The sequence below is a fragment of the Watersipora subatra genome, chromosome 1 (assembly GCF_963576615.1).
Source record: "Watersipora subatra chromosome 1, tzWatSuba1.1, whole genome shotgun sequence".
NCBI lineage: Eukaryota > Metazoa > Bryozoa > Gymnolaemata > Cheilostomatida > Watersiporidae > Watersipora > Watersipora subatra.
In genome coordinates this window covers 30,533,727-30,557,915 of record NC_088708.1, presented here as the reverse complement: position 1 = coordinate 30,557,915, position 24,189 = coordinate 30,533,727, and the positions used below count along the sequence as shown (strand labels likewise).

Below are 24,189 nucleotides of genomic sequence, written 5' to 3'. Positions count from 1 at the left end.
CTACCATCTAATCTTTATATATGAATAAAATTTTAAGAGAAATGCTATGAGTAATGCAATTTCTTATTTGATAGCAGAAATCACCATATATAACCTCTCAGACTCCCTAATGCTAGCATCTGCTGCTGCAAGTTGAAGTATATATGTACACTATATATTATAAATACACTACATAGATATCAGAAGACACAACCTGTTGTACTATTTATATTATAAATACACTACAGAGATATCTGAAAACACTACCTGTTGTACACTATATATCATAAATACACTACAGAGATATCTGAAGACCCAACCTGTTGTACACTATATATTGTAAATAAACTACAGAGTTATCTGAATACCCAACCTGTTGTACACTATATATTATAAATAAACTACAGAGTTATCTGAAGACACAACCTGTTGTACACTATATATTATAAATACAATACAGAGTTATCTGAAGACACAACCTGTTGTACACTATATATTATAAATACACTACAGAGATATCTGAAGGTAAGTTATAAAGCTCATAGAACTTAGACAGCACAAACTATTAGAGGTATCCTATTTGGTCATCTAACATTTATGCCTTACCAATAAACATGTCAGTGAACTGTTAGTAGAAGTAATAATTGAGTTATAGGTACTTTTTAAGGCTTACAAAATGTGTGATGGGGTGCGATAAACCTCCCTCATACTTGTAAGCTCCTGGGTTAACATCTCCACCAAACTTGCCATTGAGGAAATAACTTTTTAGCTGAATTCTTATATTTTTGCTGTCATAATTACTCATTTTACTTGACACGTATACATGTTACAGTTTGACCTTGACATCTTTCTCTGCCTTGACAGTTTTTTATTTTAACATTGTTAGTGTTTATAGCCTGTAATAAGTAGAGATAAGTGGACACTGTTTAGACAACACATGTTATTGGTTGTTTGTAAGTGCACGAAATGAACTAAGTTGACTTGATAAAATATTACATTCTAGTTGGTTATTTGTTATTCTTTCAGTTGTGAGTAAAAACCTCATAAATATGCTTCATGACATGAAAATTCTGCACCTGATGCTTCTGGTTGGCAAAACCTAAAGTGAAATCATAACTAGCACTAGTACTAAAGTGAAAGGTTCCCAATACTCAACAAATTCCGCTACAGCGGTGTGCGAAATAAATTGAACCTCTTTTGTTGGAAAACTAAAAATCCCAATTATACTATCATTGTTCATTGTGAATTTTATGAATAGCCATAAATTACATATTAAATTACGTAATCTTTATTTTCTCCTGATTTCAAATATATAAACTCAACAGATGTAAAATTGTGTTTTTAAATGAATATGTAGGTTAAATTCTGAACATTTCAGTTTTTAATGGTTGACGATAATAACCCGTACAGATATGATTCTACCATATACATTTTTATTTGCCTTTCTCAAGTCATATACATGCATATAACTTGAAATAATAATGATTTTAAATAATGACACTTTGTTACTAGTATTTATAACTGCAATTAAAATTTTGATAAATTTGGGCAAATTTTCCTACAGTTTGTGTAAAACAGCAGCAAGAGAAAATACATGACAACTGTTTTAATGCTAGTGTGCTGACTTCTACCTTTGACCTCTCAAACTGCTATGCACATACAAAAAACTGCTGCTAACACTGGCACGGCTGCACTAAATGGAGGCAAATCAAAATAATATATATAGTCTCACTATTGTCAGTTTGTACTGGTAAGTTAGTCAAAAATCTTTCAACTCTTGCCGTATCATTATGTTAATTTATCATTATTCATTATCATTAAGTTGTTATTTGTTACAAAACAAATATAGCCTTAGTTCAAGCTGGTAACTTTGAACCTCTCTCTTGTCAGCGCTCCGTTTTTTTCTTTTACGTGCTGAACGTAATATAAGCTATTAAGCCTATTAGATGCGCCAGAAATTATTTTAGTATTTATATTGTCTTTTTATATTCTTATAGTAAAAAACTTTCAAAAAACTCGACAGCAGTCAAAAAACTTGCCTGCACACTGCAAGCCATGTCTCTAAGCATAAAAATCATACCATACTTAGGAAGGTTTATTTTATCAGCTTAAAAATAAAGTATTTAAATTAATAAAAACATTAGAAAACATAAAAACTAACTTTACGTATTGAGCAGATAAGAGTGGTGGAGACTCACACCATTACATTTCCTTAGCAGATTGCTTCCATGCTGAACTTCTGTTGAATAATATCATTTATAATTAACCATGTCTTGTATGTGTAAAATAATGTTTAGGAATGCATAAAAAGGATCAATGAACACAAATATAAGATTGAGATTTTAAGCCTCTCTATCACTTACTGCAGAAGCAATAACACTGCTTACAGTTCGAGGCTAACTTCCTGTTGCTAGTTGTTACAGCATCAAGCTGAAGAGTTCAACAAACATCATAACTAGATGGAGATCAACTTGTAAAAAATGTTTCATCAACATTCCTTCAAGTTACCTAACTTCTAACACTACGCCATTCCGAGCTTCACGAAGCCTTATGAACCTCTAGAATTAGAAGTGTATCAGACTTGATAATTTACAGCCAAACCAACTGTGGAAATCGATGGTTAGTTGTCTTCCATCGCAACTGACTGTTTTGTCTCCTCATCTGGCTGGTCTCCAGACTCTACATTGTCATCTCCAGAATTCATTCCTTTGTTTGCATAGTACTTCCTTACCACGCTTCTCCAGTTAACCGACTGTTCTACTTTTGTTGGCTCTCTGCTGCTCTCCATGTCTGCTTAAAATAAACATGAGGTTATTATTTTAGTCAAATTTTACCAAAAAAGTGAGTAAATTGTAGACTTTTGACACAAAAAACGCATATTGGATTTTTAATTTGCTCTACAATTTTTGCAATATGGAACAGCATGCAGTAGACCTGACACTTTTGGTTGTGACAACACGTGATTGTAGCCATCAGCTACCAGGCTTGTGACAGGTTTTACCATAATTTGATGTTAGAGACTCCAGGTATGAGTCAGGGGAAATTAAAACATAAGTTAGGTCAGATTGAAACATGAGTTACCATGAATGGAAATATTAGTTAGAGAGAGTTGAAAATGTAAATTCAAAGTAAATTTAAATATGGAAGACAGCAAACTCATGAGACTAACACAAATAAATTTTGTCGTGTCAACGCCTAGCTGGTATATCACACATTGACCCAGCCAATCTCCCTCTCAACACCAAACCTATTTCAAGCTTTCAAAATATTGATATTTCTATGTTTACGCTTTCCACTCTGTTGTTAAGATGATAGCATCCATCTTTCATGGCCATTATCAAGAACCTTGAAAAATTCTTGACAAATTTGTCTCCATAATAAAGCAACTAACTTCAGATTTTTAGACCAATGAACTAGTATATAGACAATCAGACTTTTAGCCGAATGCATATACATTAGTGTGTAAAGGTTATTTCCTACCTTCTGGAGACACTCTGGAGTTGCGCACTCCTCTCAGGAATCCTTCGCTAATAACAATTGGATCCTCCTCTACATTTAACCCTCCTACGTTTAGTCCTTCTTCATCATTCACAAACTTCTGGCCATCAGCAGAGCAGAGTTTACCTGCAAAGCATAAAACATACTCCAATTGTTTTGACCATAATATCACCTATTTATTTATTCATATACGTGTACATATTTATGTAGTAATAAGGGTAAGGAATAACCATATTTAGCTCGAAGTCACTGCAAAATTGTTTATGTTATTGTGCTCTTCAGATGACACTTGCAAAGCACAATAGCAGGATACAATTCTGAAGTGACTTCGAGCTAACGTCGACATATTGTAATATGGCAGGAACGAATCTTTAGGCTTACCTTTGTGTTTAAAGACCACCTTGAGGTAGACATAGAGTTTAGCTGGCAAGTTAATTGGAGGGGGTGTAGAAGAAGTCTTGTTCATGTTCCGAATCAGTTTGGCTCTCCCAAACTTCCACTCAGTGTCCGATTGAGCTTGAATCCGCTGATAAGTGTCGGACATCATGGCGATAAGAAGGTTGATTAACACGATAATGGTGACGATCAAATACATACCGAAAACAAACTTTGTAATGTCTCTTGACCACAGTGGGCCACTACGAACCGGAGGAAGATTTTCCGGCTCCACGAGACCAAACAGGGAAAAGAAAAGGAACTCAAATACGTCCCACGGGTTTAACCATTTTGCTCCAGCATTTCCATCACCGTCGCCAAGGGTCGCGTTAGCTGCGTGAGTCGGATATACTTGTTGATATATGGCGGAGAGATGGAAGGTGAAGCCGAGCATGAATATGGCAAGAATAACTACAAACTTAACCAAATCAAACACAAGAGAGCTTATTATGATAGCCCATGGTCCAAACAAATGATGAAACGACAGGAAGTCAAGCACTTGAACACAACATAATAACAACACCACAGCGAGTATTTGGTTTCGTATGAACAAGCAATCATAGAAGTCGTTGCTACCTGTATCAAAGGCGAGAGCGGTGAAGTGCGTTACTATACTTCCTGCTCCCAAAAAAATATTAATAACTTTTATCCAGCCGAGGCCAGCTCTGTCTCCTGGGTTGGTTAGCTCGGCAACGAGAAGACCAGAGAACCAGGCTAGAAGCAGCCAGTCACACCCGTTAGGTATGAGACTATCGACTTGATAAATTGGATATACCGGTATGGCGCAGACAAGAACCAGCAGAAGCACAAAGAAGACATGGGAGACAAGATAGGACATGAATTTGAATATCGGAATTTTGCTGTATCTGTGTTTGAGGGGTAGAGAGAAAACAATCCAGATGAGTGGACAACATATAAAAGATGCAAAAAGTAAAACGATTTTCCATGTTTTCCATTGAATGCCTCCCATCCAAACATCAGAAAGATATTTTTGTATGGTTGGATGCGCGACAACTTCTTTCTGACTGCATTCTATCAACACGTCCAAGAAAGAGATGCCTCTGCTATCGACGGATTTGAGAAGGCGACTTGGTGAGTTGCTGCTGGCAGCGATGGCCGTCAGCTCTGTGGCCATCTGCTCACAAAACTGAGAGGCTACTTCTAGATCTTTGGATCTTTCCTTTTCTTTGGCAGCAACCTCTAGAAGACTCCGCGACATCTTGGCAGCTGTTTCGCTTGGAGCAGGAGAAAGATTAACAAATTCTTCTATCGAACTTTGATCATTGAGTCTTCCACAGACCATCAAATCAAAGAGGAACTAAAATGATATGGGATTACATTTGAGTCAGATATATTTGTACGTAATCTGATAGATTTATTGTTTTTTTAAACATGAATGAGAGTCCATTAGGTTGACTCAGAGGTAAAAACTAAAGAATATCATCCTTTCACACCAACCACAACTGTATAACATAAAAAGTTGAAGTCATGGGGTAAGATGCTATAATACCACATCAGAATTTGTTAAAAGTCAACACAATTTCTTTTAACTCTGTGTTGGTTTGACCTTTATAGTTACAACTCTGTTTAATTCTGCAAAACTCCCATATAAACTTAAAATTGAAATTTTGAGCAAATATTTTTTATAAGAATACACTGTAATTCATTTTGTTCCTTCCACCTTCCAAACACCCATAATAAATCCTTGAGGTAATTAGACGTAACATTAAAACAGGCTTTATAAAACCTATCAGCAAAATGCCCGGCGTTGCCGGGTAATAAAATAATTACCCATTACATTTGAGTAACATACCTAGTAAGCTAGTCAAGGTAAGCTTTCCTTCACTAAAATAATTGCCATGTTTGCAGACGGCTTGATAATCTTTCCTTAAATGCATAACTGTCAACTATGCTAGTTAAAGATGTAGTTGCGTCAAACTTGAGTTGATTTTAAAAGAAAGTATTTTTTTGTCTATCAGTTGATATGTTGTTTGTTGTGTTAGGCGATCTCATTATCAAGATATTTGAAGATTAAAATTGAAAAAACAATTGATCGTGGTAAAAATGCTCAGGCCAAAAAACATGCCCAGACTTGCCCAAAATTATGTAACGCGTGATACAACCTGTCTCTATCTCTCGTATTCACATCGGCTATTGCGATGAAAGTCTAGTCCTACGCGGCTCTATTGGCATATATTTTATCTTGTACTTGCTCATGTTGGCTAAAATAAAATTTTGAATCCAGCTACAGATGCATTATTACCAATGTCTCAAATGCCTCAAATAAGAAAACTACAAACTTGTAATTCCCCAAGCGCTTCAAGTGTAACCGTTTTAACGAAAGTCATAACAATCATTTATAGTTTGGGCACCGTAGTCTAATGGTTAACTTCGATCTGGAGGTTCCGAGATCAAATGTCGTGTGTATATTTTATTGCTAGATTTTAATGGCTATAGCTGGACACGCACACAGCCTACAGACTTTTAGATTTACCATATAATCTCTATTTGAACCACGATAGTGGCGTTCAAATAGAGGTGGCGTTGTATTTTTTAAATAACTTGTCAGAGTTTTCGGAAGATAAATTTAACCCTTTTACGGGCAAAGCGAATGTTGCTTATATTTTGCACTCGCCTTTGGGCAGAGCAACATTCACCCTTTTAGATAAGGTAAAATTATGAGAAAACATGGTTTTCCTGTTTTTCTTTGCTCAGTGATCACAACACAACAAGCCTGGAGATTTGAAATATGATGACTATCCACATATTTTAGACACTGAGACTTTCTGTTTAATATCTCACACTCTCCCTTTCGTGATGTTATTAGTAATTCATCACACCAACTTCTTAGTAGGTTACATTTTCAAGATTTATCAACGGCATCTCCTCGTACCATTTAAGTTATTAAGACTAAATGATGTAGAGGAAAAAGTCCCTGGATGTTTTTTAAATATATTTTTATGATATACTACTGCAATCACTTTATACACACGTATTGATTTTTTAATATTTTTATTTTAGTGTGGTCCCCCAAGCTAATTTATTACGTTGCATTGATATCACACTCATATGTGCTAAACTAAAATAAATTTAAACCTCATATCTCATGTGCAGACTAATAAAATTTAAAAATTCTTTAAGTTGCAGTTCACATTCAATAAACTACCTCATGAGTTTACTAAATAAAAATGTACACTCTTAGACCAAACTCATGTCAAGCTGGTTCTAGGAAGTGCATAGGAAGTAAATAAAGCATTTCATTCCAACCCTTCCTGGCCAACGTATGCTAAGGTCCTTTACCATAAAAGATTTGACTTGATTCTGAACATATCAAATCAAAAAACTCTTTTATGATATATGACCTTGGTCAGATAAAGCAAATGGAATGTAACTAACCACAATCACTGTACTATAAAATCCACGAATACTCGGCTACTAAAACTAAAAAAGGAGTCGTTTACCTCCAGACAGTGTACGTTGGCTGTCATCTAGTTTGAAGCTGGTGAACAAATTACGAAAATTTCAGTTTTTAAATTATGTCTATTCTTCAGACCTGCCATAGTTGTAGGCTGAAACTTTTCATTCTCAGTTGTTAGACAGTGAGGTTCCTAGATAAAAATTTGTCTGAACCTAAGACGAGAGAAGTAGATGCCAGCAGGTGCTGGTGAGTAACGTACCTTCTTGTCCTCCATAAGACTTTTAGTGTTATGCTCCTTGCTCATCAGGTAACTCAGTACATCTGTATGGTTGGCAGCAGCAGCGTAGCATATAGCTGTTCTGTTATCCTTGCTTTCTAGCAATGTGGAGGCACCACTATCAGCCAGTAGCTTCACCACATCCAAGTGCCCCGCTTTGCTAGCGTAATGCAATGCTGTCCAACCACTCTGCAATAATGCACAACAATCTATATACATGTATATAAATCTCGGTGTTTTTCTGTTAAACCCTATGTCCCTAGATCCCTTTTAAACTAGAACATAAAATCTGCATGGCACTGGGTTTGATCTCAGGACCTCCAGATCTAGAGGCGGCAAACTTAAACATTAAGCTACATGGAATACAATGGCTTCACAGGACAAATAATCATTACATTGTATACAACACTCAAGCTTAAAACCCTTGCATGGGGTTAATAAGTAACACTGTTGACCGTTATGCTTAACGATTGTTAAGCTGGTCCAAAACGTGAGTATTGTTTTAGTAAAGATTTTAGTAAAGATCTAGCTTTCCAGGTAAGCTAATCAAATTTGTTAGGTAATTACTCTATTACTTGTGCAATGCCAGGCATTCCGTTAGTATTTTAATACGAGCTTCAAAGAATAACAGCGGGCTTTAAATTCAGGTGCTTACTGGCTGCAAGGGGTCATTTGCTGGCACCATGCGCTGGCACCATTTGCATGGCAGCATCGTTATATTTATTATCTTAACAACATTGCTAAAATTATCAATACTATTATTACTGATGGTAATGATAGTATTGATTGATTTTTGTTATAATAGATTTTTGTTACTGTTATAATTAAGCCTGAAAACTAAACAATTTTGCTGTATTTTTCAAACTCAAAAAACTTTTTACTAAACAAGTGAAAAAAATTATAAAACCTCAACATACAAAGTTATCTGTTTTGGAGACTCCAACACTTAACAATAAATATGTCAAGGAATTTATGAATAACATTAAAACAAATTAATTTAGTAAAACTGCAAAAACTAAACGGGAAACAAAAATTTATATAAAAAACAAAACTAATAAAATATTAGGCAATTAAAAAATTTAATTGTTAATTTGCCTTTATGTTAAAGAGAGAAGAACTATGGCGCCTTACAGTGCCTCGCGCTGCGCGTTCACAACTCGAGTTGTACAACTCGAACTCGAGTTGTACAACTCCAGTTGCACAACTCGAGTTGTGAACGCGCAACGCGACTTTTCAAAAGTAAGGTGCAATATATTGGTATTACGGTAGCATAACCGTAGATCTGGTTATATTAACAATGGTACATAAATAGGCACCCGTTAGCTAATAGAAATTAAACTATGTACTAAACTCGTATGTATGTACTGTAAAATCAGAGCTAATGGTGAATTATAGTGTCCCGAGTTTGCAACTTGAGTTGTACAACTCGAGTTGTACAACTCGAGTTATATTTACCAACTCGAGTTTGTAAAAATAACTCGAGTTACACAACTCGAGTTCATTAAAAATCCAGGCCGAGTTCTTTTAACAGCAACTCGAGTTCAACAACTCGGCTTGAGAACATCTCATCATTTCATTTTCTCTAGCTATATTTTCTATATATGGAATTTATTTTGGTGCATCATTAAACGCTGTTGAAATAATTTCTATGTTCAATTTCGGTCTTCGTTCAGTTTCTTGTCAGGTTCTAAAGAGATAACTCTTTTTATTTGAAAAAGAAATGGCCTACCTCACACATAGATTGTTTTTTAGTTTGCTTTTTACATTCTACAATTGTTTTTTGTCTCGTTATATTTATAGAAATAAATATGCGCAAATATCGCCAATATAATTATATAATTTAAATGTGTATATATATTTAAATTGTTAATGTTAAATTTCTGTAAATGTTCTGTAAATGAGACACCCCAGTTACTCACTTTGCTTTTTTTACAAACCCGTGTTTGCGTATAACACAATTCGAGTTAATCATAAACCCAGGCCGAGTTGTACAATTCGGCAACTCGAGTTGTGCAACACAGCAACTCGAGTTGTGAACGCGCAACGCGAGGCACTGTAAGGCGCCATAGAAGAACAGATAGCATACATCTAGTATAAAGTCGGTATTACAGAATGAAACATCTATTTCCTGTACACATGAACTATTAGCCAATAAGAGATCAATAAGAGACCAATAAAAGATCAATAAGGGACCACTAAAAGATCAATGAGCGATCAATAAAGTATCAATAAGACATCAAGTAGAGAACAGAGCAAGATCAATAAAATATCAATAAGAGATCAATTAGAGATCAATTAGAGAACAGTACAAGACCAATAAGAGATCAATAAAAGATCAATAAGAAGTCAATAGGAGATCAGATAAAAGTCAATAAGAAATCAATAACATTGCTTACTTTTCTGTACAGTCAAATGGTATTTTACCTTATCCATAGCATTTATCTCAGTGCCTTGCCCTAGCAGCATAGCAACCATTTCTAGCATTCCGTGACTGGCTGCCAGGTGAAGGGCTGTTCTTCCACGTTTATCTTGTATGTGTATGAGCAGGGTAGACTTGCTCAGCAGCAAGCTCGCTACTGATGTATGACCATTTTGAGCCGCTAGGTGTAATGGAATTGAACCGTGAATGCTCGTGGCAGCATCGACCTTCACCCCGGGAGAGTTCAGCAATACTCGAACTAAGCCCTCATGCCCTGACTGGGCTGCCAGATGCAAAGGAGTTAGGCCATGCTGATAATAAACATAAGACAAAGTATAAAGAAAGAGAAAGCATGTTTACCAAAAACTTCTGGATTAGAAAACTCTTAAATTATAACTCTTTAAATATTTGTTGAAGTTCTGGCTTTGGTAAGTATTACTCTATCATTAAATTTATGCTTGCTTATATCATTTTTATTGTTAAAATTTTATCTTGACCGCTTTCAATTTCTGTTTAACACTCGCCACCAGAACGTTCTAGAATTTGTCTACTTAGTGAACACGCAATACAGTTTTAGCAGCCATTATCTGATCAAAAGGTCAAAGTGAAGTTGCTGCTAATATGCCGATTTACTTGTGTCAGGCCGATCTATCTGTGCAGACCAAACTGCAAGCATTCAAGAGCCAATGGATTTGTGAGCAATTTCATACAACTTTTATGCATGCCTCACACGAGTGTAAATGTAACTCTTAAAGCACGTACCGAGATAATTCACATACAGGAATGCTTTACACAGTAACAAAAGATACATGCAATTCTAGAAACTTATTTGGTCTTACAGACCCACAATTTAACATGAATCATGCTTTCTCTTCAGTCTTGATCAATTTTTTGAACTAATCGTTTTTGTGTTTTAGTTTCTTTCAAATTTATCGATTTCTCTTTATCCATTTTTCAAAACAAAGAAAAGTATTTAGGAGTTGATAATTCTCAAATTAGTAGACTATGCGATATGGTCTATGCTGACCTCCTCAAATTAAACCATTTTACCACTCCAGATAGATTTGATAGATGATAAAAAAATTTCAATAAGATGATTTCAATAAAAAAAAGAAGCCAAATTGAAGAAACAAAGCCTGCTTTGTTTGTCTTACACAGGAAGTAGACAAACTAAACTCTTTAACGAATTGTAAATAAACTCCAAACTGTTGATTTTTACTTCACTCCCCTGTTTGTATACAAGTGATACGCAAGTGTCATCAATAGTTTGATCCGGAGCTTCACAAAAGTATAGCCTGAGCTCCAATAACCTACTATTATACTAAAGTGTTTGACCTTATAATCATCTTCAGAGAAATGACTTGAGGTTGCTTACACCCAGCAACAGTGACAAAAGTTTCAGCACACTGTAGAACTAAGGTATGGCCATAAAACTTCAAACTATTCTAGAATACATTAGTAGCATTTATTATTGGCCTGTGCAGAGGGAGACTCAATTATACATGCTTATGATTGGCCTGTGGAGAGGGAGATTCAATTATACATGTTTATGATTGGCCTGTGGAGAGGGAGACTCAACCATACATGTTTATGATTGGCCTGTGAAAAGGGCGACTCAATTATACATGTTTATGATTGACCTGTAGAGAGAGAGAGAGAGACTCAACCATACATGTTTATGATTGGCCTGTGGAGAGAGAGACTCAACCATACATGTTTATGATTGGCCTGTGGAAAGGGAGACTCAATTATACATGTTTATGATTGACCTGTGGAGAGAAAGATTCAATTATACATGTTTATGATTGGCCTGTGGAGAGAAGGATTCAACTATACATGTTTATGATTGGCCTGTACAGAGTAAGAGACTTCATCAGTGATTAATGCCATATCATAAATGGCAGCGCACGAAGAGATAATATAAGGTAAAACAAAAAAGCAATAAGAAACTGGAGGCAGCACAATTAGTTATGGTTAAAACTGGGCTATCTTTAAAGATTAAATGTTTTCAAAATAGAAAAACATTTTATAAATATTAGTTTGTTGTTCATTTAATAGAGAAGTATAAAATATTCCCACGACCAAACAAGAGTTAAACGATTGATTGGGAGAATTATGATAAATGCACATGGGCACACAACTCCCGAAAAATTATCCGTTAACGGCCGTCACCAAACCCTTGCAACGAAATCCTATCAACAAATTTAACTATTTTTCAGTAAGGTCGTTTAAGTATAATAATGATACAAAACGCATATGAACCTATTTAAATATGTTACCAAGCCTTTGAAAGGTTACTGCAAATTCCTAAAACTAACCCATCTGATCGGATTATACATAAATAGACAGATTTATTAGGACGCTTGAAAAGCATCGTTTAATAAAAGTTAAGACCGGAAATTGAAACGCCGAGTGACAGAGAATAGAACGATAGTCTTGCCACAAATCGCTTGAACAGCTTGGTTTATTAATAGTTTCGACCGACCTACGAAACGCCAATAAAGCCGTGCGACAGATAGTAGACCTGTTTACTGTGTACTGTTTGTCTACTGTTTGAGGCGTAGACCGATTTACAGGTACAAAAATGTGGTACACAGTTTATCAGCCTACGTTTTTGTCCAATTACCGAAGGTTTTTCAAATTATCTAGAACATCAGCCAGATTTCTTTACATCTTATCTACAAGGTAGGGGGTTACTACAACGCCCTTTTATGACAAGAATATTTCTTTATTTCACTCCAGTTTGCATAAAACTTCCAGACGCGTAAATGCCAACGCTTGCTCTCTGTTACATATCGCTGTCAAAACCATTCTACATTCATCGCAACACAACCAGCTTTCAAACTGTACATTACACATCAGTTTAACTTTTAATATTGCATTTCAGAGATATAATAAACATATTTCTTTATTGTTGGCATTGTTGTTGTTAGTTAAATTACGTACAGTAGGTTAGGTCTACAGCTTGAATTAATATTTATTTTATTATTGTAAAACATAAGTTTGAGATAGTTAAATATTTATTTTATTAATATTTATTTCTGTTACATATCGTTGTCAAAACTGTTCTGCATTCAACACAACCAACTTTCAAACTGTATATTACAATATATTTTACTTGTAATATTGCATTTCAGAGCTATAATAAACACATTTCATTATCGCTGTTGTTAGTTAAATTACGTACAGTAGTTTAGGTCTACAGCTTGAATTAATATTTATTTTAACCAACAACCAACTTTCAAATTGTGTATTACACGGCAGCTTGCCATTTTACTTTTAATATTGCATTTCAATATAATAAGAGATTTAATAAACATATTTCATTATTGCTGTTGTTAGTTAAATTACGTACAGTAGGTTAGGTCTACAGCTTGAATTAATATTTATTTTATTATTGTGAAACATAAGTTTGAGATAGTTAAATATTTATTTTATTAATATTTATTTCTGTTACATATCGCTGTCAAAACCGTTCTACATTCAACACAACCAACTTTCAAACTGTATATTACAATATATTTTACTTTTAATATTGCATTTCAGAGATATAATAAACATATTTCATTATCGCTGTTGTTAGTTTAATTACTTACAGTAGTTTAGGTCTACAGCTTGAATTAATATTTATTTTAACCAACAACCAACTTTCAAATTGTATATTACACGGCAGCTTGCCATTTACTTTTAATATTGCATTTCAATATAGTAAAAGATATAATAAACATATTTCATTATTGCTGTTGTTATTTAAATTATGTACAGTAGTTTAGGTCTACAGCTTGAATTAATATTTATCCCACGAACAAACGAGCGGAGCGAAGTGTGGGAGTTTTTATGATAAATGCATGTGCACACAACTTACGAAAATTAATCATCAACAATGAGACGAACCCTCATCAAAAAATTTCATCAACAAATTTAAGCATCATTTTGTAAAGTCGTTAAAGTATAATAACGATACAAAACACATTTAAACCTATTTAAATGTTACCAAGCTTTTGAAGGTTTACCACAAATTCCTAAAACTAACCCATCTGATCGGATTATACACAAATAGACAGATTAATTTGGACGAAAATCGCCACAAAACGCTTGAAAAGCTTGGTTTAATAAAAGTTAAGACCGGAAATTGAAACGCCGAGCGACAGATAATAGAACGATAAAGTCTTGCGCATTTCACGAAAAAATAACGTGCACTTTTCACCAGTCTATAGCATTGCCGAAGGTTTCGGCAATTAACATAGGAGTACAAATCGTTTCATTTTTGCCGATTTCAATATTTTCATTTGCCTACACATTTGAATACTTTTGCATTCTAACTAATGTCCAACGCAGTGTAAGTACAGCAAATAACGATGATATTTTTTTAACGTTTCTTATGAGATTATTACAATAATTAATTATAAGTTTGGATGACTACAGGACAATGACTACGTAGTACAGATTTTCTAAAAATCTATATAAATATCACAACTTCGTGATATTGTTAGCTATGCCGTTTTGAAATGTAAAAAAAATTGTGCATTGGTTTTATATTATTACTATATAAATAATATTGGTTATTCTAATAGTATCAGTACATTTTACTTCTAATATTGGCCAATATTGCAATTCTCTTTTTGCAGGAGGAGAGATATAAACATATAATATTTTCCTTTCATTATTGCTATTTGTTGTATATAATAAAACCCACACCCAGTACATTACAGCTACCATTGCAGTTATCCTATTTGACTGCTAATATTGCATTTCTCAACCATCAGTACCCTTTCTTTTTTCCAATATCACTTTGGTCGTGGGCTGTATGACATTGGAATTTCTAGTGTATAAAATAACGATTTATGTACACAGCATTTAGGTAACATGACAGATGTGTATATAGATATTCTCTTTAGCGCTATTTAATAATAAAATTTTTTATTATATTTCTATTTGCGTATAATCTGAGACTCATAACTTGAACAAAACATTTTATTTTTTGATCACACCTTCCATGAATTAACCATTACTTCTATATTAAGCTACTGCCAGAAAATCCTTTAGTAAACAATCTGTCTCAAGTTCTTAATTTTTCTTCTAACAAGACTATTCTTGCCAATAGAGTTATTTTATTGTATGGCTGAAGACCTCAAGCAGGTTTTTTATAGAGCCATTTAAAAGCTTGGAAACCAGCAACAAATGGATAAGAGAGGCACATGAAGAAGCAAAGGAAAGTACAAAGCACACACAGAATCAAATGATACTCACTGGATGCTCTATACCATACTCGGCTAGAGCCCGATTGGCAGCAAGTTTAAATTTGCTGCCTTTGCGCCTCTGCATAGAGTTATAGATCAGAAACTATTAGTCTCGGACCCAAGAGTGAAACTACACTAAGACAAACACCATGACGATTGCCAAGTACTAACAATTTCACATAAAGCTGTGAGTGTCTTTATATGACAACCAATGACCATTAAAAGATAGAAAAATGTTGAAATATTGATAGATATGCAGATGACGGAGAGAGCTACAAAAAGAGAGCTGAAAGGTTATGGAAAACAATTCATTATCATATTATTGCTTTTTAATACAATAATAAAATTGAACTTAGAGAATATTTTGCTCTCTGTCTTACGATAGCATAACTTATTATATAATGAATTAGGGTAGTGTTTTACGTTATGTTATAAATGAACTTGTAAAAACATCTTATTTTTAGTTTCACAAAGTTTTGTTTGCATCTTTTATTCCACAGAAAAAACGACAATGAAACACATTTCGTTTTGAAATTTATTAGCTCTTTGTAATTGCCAGTTCAATAATTAACTTTCACATTCGTTCCATAAAACAAACACAAAAAATATAAATATACTTTTACTATTAAAACAAAAAGTCATAATAAACTGTGTTACTGGAGCACAGGCTATAAGTTACCTCAGTGCCTTCTTTGACCATGACACTCTCCACTGCTGCCGACAAGCTTGTCAGCAGTTCTCTCACTGTATTTGTTTGACCAAAGTGTGCTGCGACATGTAGGGCTGTGAAGCCATTTTTGCTGCTGGAAGTCGTCAAAGAGAGATGATTCTTAAGCGTTTCTACGACCTCCACATGACCGTGTTTGGCAGCGAGGTGCAGCGGAGTCATCCCATCCTAGAGTTACAATGCAATTTATTGAAAGCTTTACTATTTCAATAAGGAATGAATCAGTTCATGTTTTATACATGTACTAAAATGTCTTATACAATGAATGTGACAATTAACTCGATTTTGGTCAATCAAGTTAACCATGAGAAGACAACCCTACTAGTAACAAGTTTAGTTTAAAATTCATGGTAGGACGAATAAGACAAATAACAATGCTTTGGTCATCATAAAAACCTGCCCTCTGACCATATAAGAGTTTGTCTTAAAGAATACATGAGGAGACAACTACGCTGAAATGCACCATACTGATAAAAAGTCTAGTTTGAAATTCATGGTAAAATGAACAAGACGAATGAAATTTCTTTGGTCGTCACAGATGTAATAGAAACCTGAGCTAAAGCTAATACGAAAAGATAAATCCAAATATTATATTAAATAGAGTAGAGAAATGTCTTGCATTGGAGACTTTCTGAGCTTAGTCAAAATTTTCAGCGATGCGTGGCCAGCAAAATGTGCTCCCATATGAACACATTGCAGAACCTTACAATATACCATAAATTATTACTATCGATAATGATAGAAACAGCGCAGTTGTGGCCTGGTTTATCTAGAAGACATGCTTTCTTAACAAAACATGTAAGTCAGCATGACCACCTGCATTCAGGGATAAGACCGCCTAAATAAAATATATTAATAAAACTATTAACCATCTTTGGATCTCAGGCTATCATTACTGCTGCTATTAACTAGTAAATGAAGCAGATAATCTCACCAGATTCTCTTGCAGAGGATCAGCTCCCGCTGACAATAGCACCTGCACAACATCATCATGTCCTCCTTCGGCAGCAAGATGAAGTGATGTTGAAGCATTTGTCTGCAATTTGCCTTCAGGTCAGCAAACTTTACATCATAAGAGTGTATCGCATGATATTACCTTACACAGCAGTACTTTTGTAGACAAATAATTTGACAACCAATGAAAGTATTGGATTGTTGCTTAGTTGCATGCGTGGCTGACCCAAAATTCAAAGTTGTTACAATGAAACATATTTTGCACTGTTGTGTAGGATTTAGTAGGAACATATCATAGCATGTAGCAAAAGTGGAACATCACTTACACTGTTCTTGGCTGTGCATATGACTGTTCTGTTGAATCTCATCAACTCTCGGATGACACCCACGCTGCCTTTAGAAGCAGCGATATGAGCGTAAGTCATTCCTTTCTGTTACATACAGAGAATATCAATATAATTGTCTAGTGGTCATCACAAGGAATGTACCCTCGCTATCCATGAATAAAAGAGCTAGCTTCTCTATATAATATTTTAGCAAGTAAAGGTACTCAGGCTTCAGGATGCTAAACAATACAAACAAGATTTATACAAATATTTTAATGATTAATTTAGCATTGATACATATTTGTTTAAAAGTACAGTAATATATTCATTTCTGAATTTTTTAGATTGAAAATAGCAAAGACTTCATCATATTTTATTTTCGTAAAATGAATTTAATGATTTTTTTCTCAAATAAATATTTTCATCTTATATTACATATTTTATGCAATATTTTTGTTTCTCTTGTTAAAGTCTTAATGTAGATTATTTTTATTTTTAGTTTTTGAAACAGAAACAGTATTTTTATGAGTAAAACATGAACTGAAAAAACCAACATCAAGTGTCATCCTTTCTCCTTGTTGATGGCAAATGCATAACAAGGCCAAACTTGCAACTAAAGTTCACTAAATTGGGAAAGAATTTTACTATCAGATAAGAGTAAATGTACTTTTGGAAAGATGACAATATCATTTTTGAGACAGCCTTTTTAAATCCTAGCTTCAAGAATATTTCCACGTAGCCTTGTGACAATTCTGGTAGTTCATTCACCATTTGTTGGGCCCAAAGATAACAAGACCATCATGAATAGCAAGTTTTGAGATTGTCTTGTTAGGTGGAGGGGGCGATGGTAACCCAGCCAGCTGCAGGATGTTTAGAAACCCTACTAGATACTCTACTTCTCTCTCAAATATGTAGGTTAATAAGCTCATAACCATGTCACCACAATTATATGAAGAAATCTCTACATCAGAAGTAAGAAATGAGCTAAACAGAGTATATTAGACCACTTGGTCTTTCTCACAATTATTGACTTCGCATTAAAGTGTATAACCAAAAGGAGTGACAGACAACCACCACTTTACACATGTATATAGTAAGAAAAACAAGCGAAAATTGATCCCTGTGAAAAAGAATAGCGAAACCATGGAATTGCACCTCAAGTCCTAATCACTAACAATGTCCCAAGGATATTGAATTGTCAGGCCTATACCACGGTTGATAGAATGTCTTTGAAAAGGCGGTTTCAAAACACAAACTCTGAAAATCACATAGAAAAAATATCCATTCTCAGAAGCTATCTCCTTGACAGGATTTTATCAAACAATACTTAAACATTCAACTCGAAATAAGAATGATTCCCAAATTCGTAGAAACATCTGTTTTTTTTATAAATATTTTATAATTCTTATTTTGTGTGCTTAAAATTTCTTGTTGAAACATAGTATTTGCTTGAAATTGTATAGAAAATAATTTTGAAACTGCATAATTATGATGATATCCACTACCAATAAATCACTAAGTTGCTGTACTGTTATCTAATCATTAGTGATGACGTCAGCACGGAGTATCCAGTAAGATCATGCCCTCATAACACATCACCGTGAGCTGCAATAGGCTGCAATTGTATCGCTGGTTTTGTTTCATAAAACCAGTGATGCAGGCATCTATCATATCCAATTATGTGCGCAAACACTGAACAAGGTTACAAACAGAGCAGTTGAGCTGACCTACATATGTGCTCAAACACTGAACAAGATTACAAACAGAGCAGTTGAGCTGACCTACATATGTGCTCAAACACTGAACAAGATTACAAACAGAGCACTTGAGCTGACCTACATATTGTGGATGATACAGAGAGCAAGGCACCAGACAACTTTGTGAATATAGACACCAACATAGTGCAAATAGGAGAAACCTGACAGAGAGATTCTACTAAAGGGGGCTCAAGGATGGGTACATGGTTGCAACACGTGACATACAATTAAACTTACATTATCCTTAAAAAATGATGAAATAAAATAATATAAGGTCATTTATTTACACAATATGTTAGCTGAAACACGATAAAGACGTTTCAACTCAAATTTATGTAAGACTGAACCATATGACACTTAGAAGAGTGGGTAACCACCCATATCTCCTTTATATTATGTACCAGCTTTTAACACGCTAAAGAAAGTTAAGTGTCAACGCAACAGGAAGCTGCTCTGCAGCAGTGAGACAATATTTATATTGGTGATTTTAATTCACTCTTCTTTTCAAATCAATGGCTGCTGAGATGCTGACCTAAGCTGTTCCTCAAAAATGGCTAAATGTAGAACAACAATAAGAAACAGTTAATATAATAGCTGATTTTCTTTTGTTTTCCTTTTCTTATTGCACTCTGTAATTATTTTGAGACCCGCCAAATACTGAAATATAGCATTGAAGAACTCTGGAAAAATCAGTTTACACTTGTGTAAAATATTGGATAATTCAATAATCTATTGATCATAGCCTTACTCACTGTGTTAGCCATAGTGACCAGGTCAGGCTTGTGCTTGAGGAAAAGTTTGATAACATCTGAATGGTCATTCTCTGCTGCCAAGTGCAGTGGTGTTTGTCCTCCCTGTTAGCAAAACACCAAGGATAAGAGGGTCAATGTCTCGAGTGTTTTCCTTTTGAACTGCAGTGTGAAGGCATTACAATAATTCATATTTGTTCCGGACTGTAGACTTTCTTACCTCATCAGTTGCATTGGGGTCAGCGCCTAACTTAAGCAGTGTGTTGCATACTACCATTTGTCCTACTTCTGCTGCCATGTGCAGAGAGGTTTTCTTTGCTAAAGAAAGGGCATCCACAGTAGCTCCATGGGTCTCTATAAGCAACTTCACTAGTCCATTAAACCTTGCCATAAAAACAGAGTGAGTTTAGAATTCAGCAGATGATAGAACAAGCAAGCATATGATAGGCAGATCTTTTTACTAGTCTATCATATTTACTACTGCGTACTAGTCTATCATATTTACTACTGTATACTAGTCTATCATATTTACTACTGTATACTAGTCTATCATATTTATTACTGTGTACTAGTCTATCATATTTACTACTGTGTACTAGTCTATCATATTTACTACTGTGGACTAGCCTACCATATTTACTACTGTATACTAGTATATCATATTTACTACTGTGTACTAGTCTATCATATTTACTACTGTGGACTAGTCTATCATATTTACTACTGTATACTAGTCTATCATATTTACTACTGTGGACTAGTATATCATATTTACTACTGCGTACTAGTCTATCATATTTACTACTGTGTACTAGTCTATCATATTTACTACTGTGTACTAGTCTATCATATGTACTACTGTATACTAGTATATCATATTTACTACTGTGTACTTGTCTATCATATTTACTACTGTGTACTAGTCTATCATATGTACTACTGTATACTAGTATATCATATTTACTACTGTGTACTAGTCTATCATATTTACTACTGTGTACTAGTCTATCATATTTACTACTGTGGACTAGCCTACCATATTTACTACTGTATAATAGTATATCATATTTACTACTGTGTACTAGTCTATCATATTTACTACTGTATAATAGTCTATCATATTTACTACTGTGAACTCGTCTATCATATTTACTATTGTGTACTAGTGTATCCTATTTACCTTTGCGTACATGTACAAGTACAAGCACAAGTACTACATAATGTATCGTAACATGTATTATATTCACCCTGATCGAGATGCAAGGTGCAGTGGTGTCAGTCCAATCTTAGATTTAACGTTAACAAAGGCCTTGTGCTCCAGCAGAGTGTCAGCGACCGATGTATGACCAGATTCAGCAGCAAGATGCAGTGCTGCTTTGCCATGCTGTAGCAAATGCAACACAACATCACACTCTTGTCTATTTAATGTAAAAGCCTCACTAGCTGTAGTAAATGAAGTTTCCAACAAAAACTGGCAGTCTCAAGTTATTAATTTTACTATCAATACCAGCACGCTTGGCATTATGAAAGATCATAGTAAGTAATCACTATTACTAATTCTTGATGATGCAAGGTGGCTGATTGGTGTAGTTGTTAGCGCTAGCATTTATAGTGGAGTATTAGAGTTCAATTCTCATGTGATGCAATTCATTTTCCTAACACTCTCAGCGTGGCTTCGGACAAACGGACAAAAGGACACGGCTCTTATCATAGTAAAGATTGTTATTCCTTAGTCGAATGATAGGTTCTTTAATAAACTGGTAATTGCTAAAATAAAGATCTCATCGAGGTTTTATAGGTGCCAAAACATTTTACCTCTAACAACCTTTCATGTACATGTATGTTTATTTCTTCCAGAGCTGTCATTGGTCGAAAACATTTCTCTTACTGTCATATTGATAAATCAACTGATATTTGTTCCAAGAGTGTAAATAGTAATTAATATTAGTGTTGTTTTCATTTTTATCATTATTATTGACTAATGTGAAATAATGATGCCGAACTGCTGAACCACAATCAACAGAAATTTGATAAGAGTTTGCTGATATCAACAGAGCCACCTGTTGTATAACACGATGAATCTTCATGACACTTTCTAGAGACACTATTCATTCTAATATTTGTTTACTCATTCTATATTTTGTTTTTGTCTTTCACACCCAGATCTCTAGGAACGGCATGACAACTATGGTATGTTAGCTGACAACTCCAATATCTGACTCATTGCTTTATTTACCTTGTAAGTCAGGATACTTAGATTCGTTTAAGAGTATGTTAAGGTGCTCATTCTCAAGAACTGCATTGACCTTGTTCTCGCAAGAACAGACAAAATTTCACTTTATATAGGAATTTAACTTAGCAAATAAACATGGATTCTTTATCAAGTTGAACTCTTTTAAAAATTCTCATAATATCTTATGATTCAAGGAGCTGCCTGCAAACTTTGTCATCATTCACGATGCTAACTTGTACAAACATTGAATTTACATTTAGTAAACAAACCTCATCAAACACGTCAACTCTGGCGTGCGTCTGCAGTAAGATCTTGACGATCTCAAGATGACCTTCCTTGCTCGCGACGAGCAGCGGAGACCATCCATTCTTTGACTGCTTGTTGACAGCAATTTGAATCTTGCTAGGGTCTGTGCGTTTCACTATCTCCAACATGATATCGGCATTGCCTGCCCTTGCGCAGTAGTGCACCGCTGTCTCCATCGTCTAGCAACAATCAGTAGTTTGAGTAGCTTGCAGTGAAAATGATTTGTTAGTTTTAGTTGTTTACATAAATCATCTTCACCAAGTGGAACAACAATGCAGCAATTAGAAATGCAAACTAAAATTCTTATTTACTCATCCTTGATGACTGCGCAACTTCACAACTATAGAAATGGGAGTTGGCCAACTGCACACTGTACAATTTACATATATGTGATTATGTGGGTGGTGCTGTATAGTAAAATGGTGTGCAAAATAAATTGGACTCCTTCGTCAGAAAACTAAAATTCTCATTTACAAAATTATTACTCACTGTGAATCTAGTCCATAATCATCAATTATATTTTAAATTAATTCTTATTTTAACTTGATTTCAAATATGCAAATTAAACAGCTGTGAGGTTATGTTTTTAAATGAATATGTGGGTAAAATTCTGAACATTTCATTTTTTTAATGATTAAAAATAATAATATGTACATACATGATTAAACCACATACATTATCATTTGCAATAAGTAACAATGTTGTAAATGAGACTTTCAGTTTTCCAACAAAGGGGTCCAGTTTATTTTGCACACCGCTGTGTTTACGCAAATACATTTGTAGAAAATTCTTCATCTGAAAAATATTTTGGCTTTAGCATTCCGAACACTAGAAATTAATGTTACAGTCCTATTTCTATCGGTCATTAGAAAGGTTAAACGATACTTGTTTTTTATATATGAAAACAGTATCTCCCCTTCTGATACTTTTTTGTAAGTTTGAGATTCTTAAACTAGTTACCCAAGTCATAACAGACAAATATTCCAGATGTGCTTGACAGCTCTCTACTGAGTTTTAGCAGTAAGTCCAGCATTGCTTGAAACTTGTTTTATTTTTAATCAGATAGCTGAGTGTTCATAGGAACCAGATAACGTCTTGAAACCAAATATTTTTGGTGACCTGGCGGAAGGCAGGTGTGCTCGCGTGCGCACACACACATATATATATACACACACATACCCACACATACACACACATACCCACACATATCCACACACGCACACACATGCAAGCGAACATGCAAGTAATTCGTTAATATATGTAGATGACCAAGGGAGAGCTCAACAAGCAGAACTGAGCTATATAGCCTGAGTTCTGTATAATATTCTCTCACTCTTGGCTTAGCCATTAATGCAGTATGAGAAAATAAATTTACGATACTCCTGGCATTCTAAATGTAATGAATTACTTCAAACTAATCTAAACATATTGAATATTTTACAACTAACCCGTTTTTAAGGCAACCTAATCGTTCATCAATGAACTTATGTATTGACCTACTTTCTCATTTTTGATAAATAGGCCAACCTGTTTTGCATCATCTGGATACTTCCTCATTGACTTAGAAATATCTGACCAAACATCTAAAAGCTCACCTCACCAAGAAAAATTGATGATATGTCAGATCTATGGTATATGATATATGATACATATATATCATATATCATATAACATATATCATATATATTATATCAGGTATCATATATCATATATAAGATATATGATCTTTATAATTTCAATGTTACTAGTTTTTAACTTTTCTCATTTTGATTATGAAGCAATTTTTTTCTATTTGTTTAACCTCTAAACTACCTTGACCATTACAGGGTGTGGCCAGTTTATTAGCATATAATCTATAAGCTCTATGCCAA

The 24,189-nt window shown here is 34.5% G+C and overlaps 1 protein-coding gene across 1 annotated transcript in view; it reads right to left on the bottom strand.

Annotated features, from left to right (window-relative positions):
- Window positions 1–2,599: 2,599 nt before the first annotated feature.
- The window catches only part of LOC137386283 (serine/threonine-protein phosphatase 6 regulatory ankyrin repeat subunit B-like), a 41,869-nt gene continuing 20,279 nt past the window's right edge, over window positions 2,600–24,189 (bottom strand). Inside the window, exons 15-26 of the mRNA XM_068072828.1 lie at window positions 22,282–22,497; window positions 21,027–21,163; window positions 20,000–20,162; window positions 19,783–19,884; window positions 17,274–17,378; window positions 16,928–17,029; window positions 15,946–16,161; window positions 10,032–10,337; window positions 7,590–7,796; window positions 3,859–5,230; window positions 3,460–3,603; window positions 2,600–2,769 (exon numbers count right to left, since the gene is read on the bottom strand). Coding sequence (XP_067928929.1) covers window positions 2,600–2,769; window positions 3,460–3,603; window positions 3,859–5,230; window positions 7,590–7,796; window positions 10,032–10,337; window positions 15,946–16,161; window positions 16,928–17,029; window positions 17,274–17,378; window positions 19,783–19,884; window positions 20,000–20,162; window positions 21,027–21,163; window positions 22,282–22,497 — 3,240 coding nt within the window. The remainder of the gene's footprint in view (window positions 2,770–3,459; window positions 3,604–3,858; window positions 5,231–7,589; window positions 7,797–10,031; window positions 10,338–15,945; window positions 16,162–16,927; window positions 17,030–17,273; window positions 17,379–19,782; window positions 19,885–19,999; window positions 20,163–21,026; window positions 21,164–22,281; window positions 22,498–24,189) is intronic.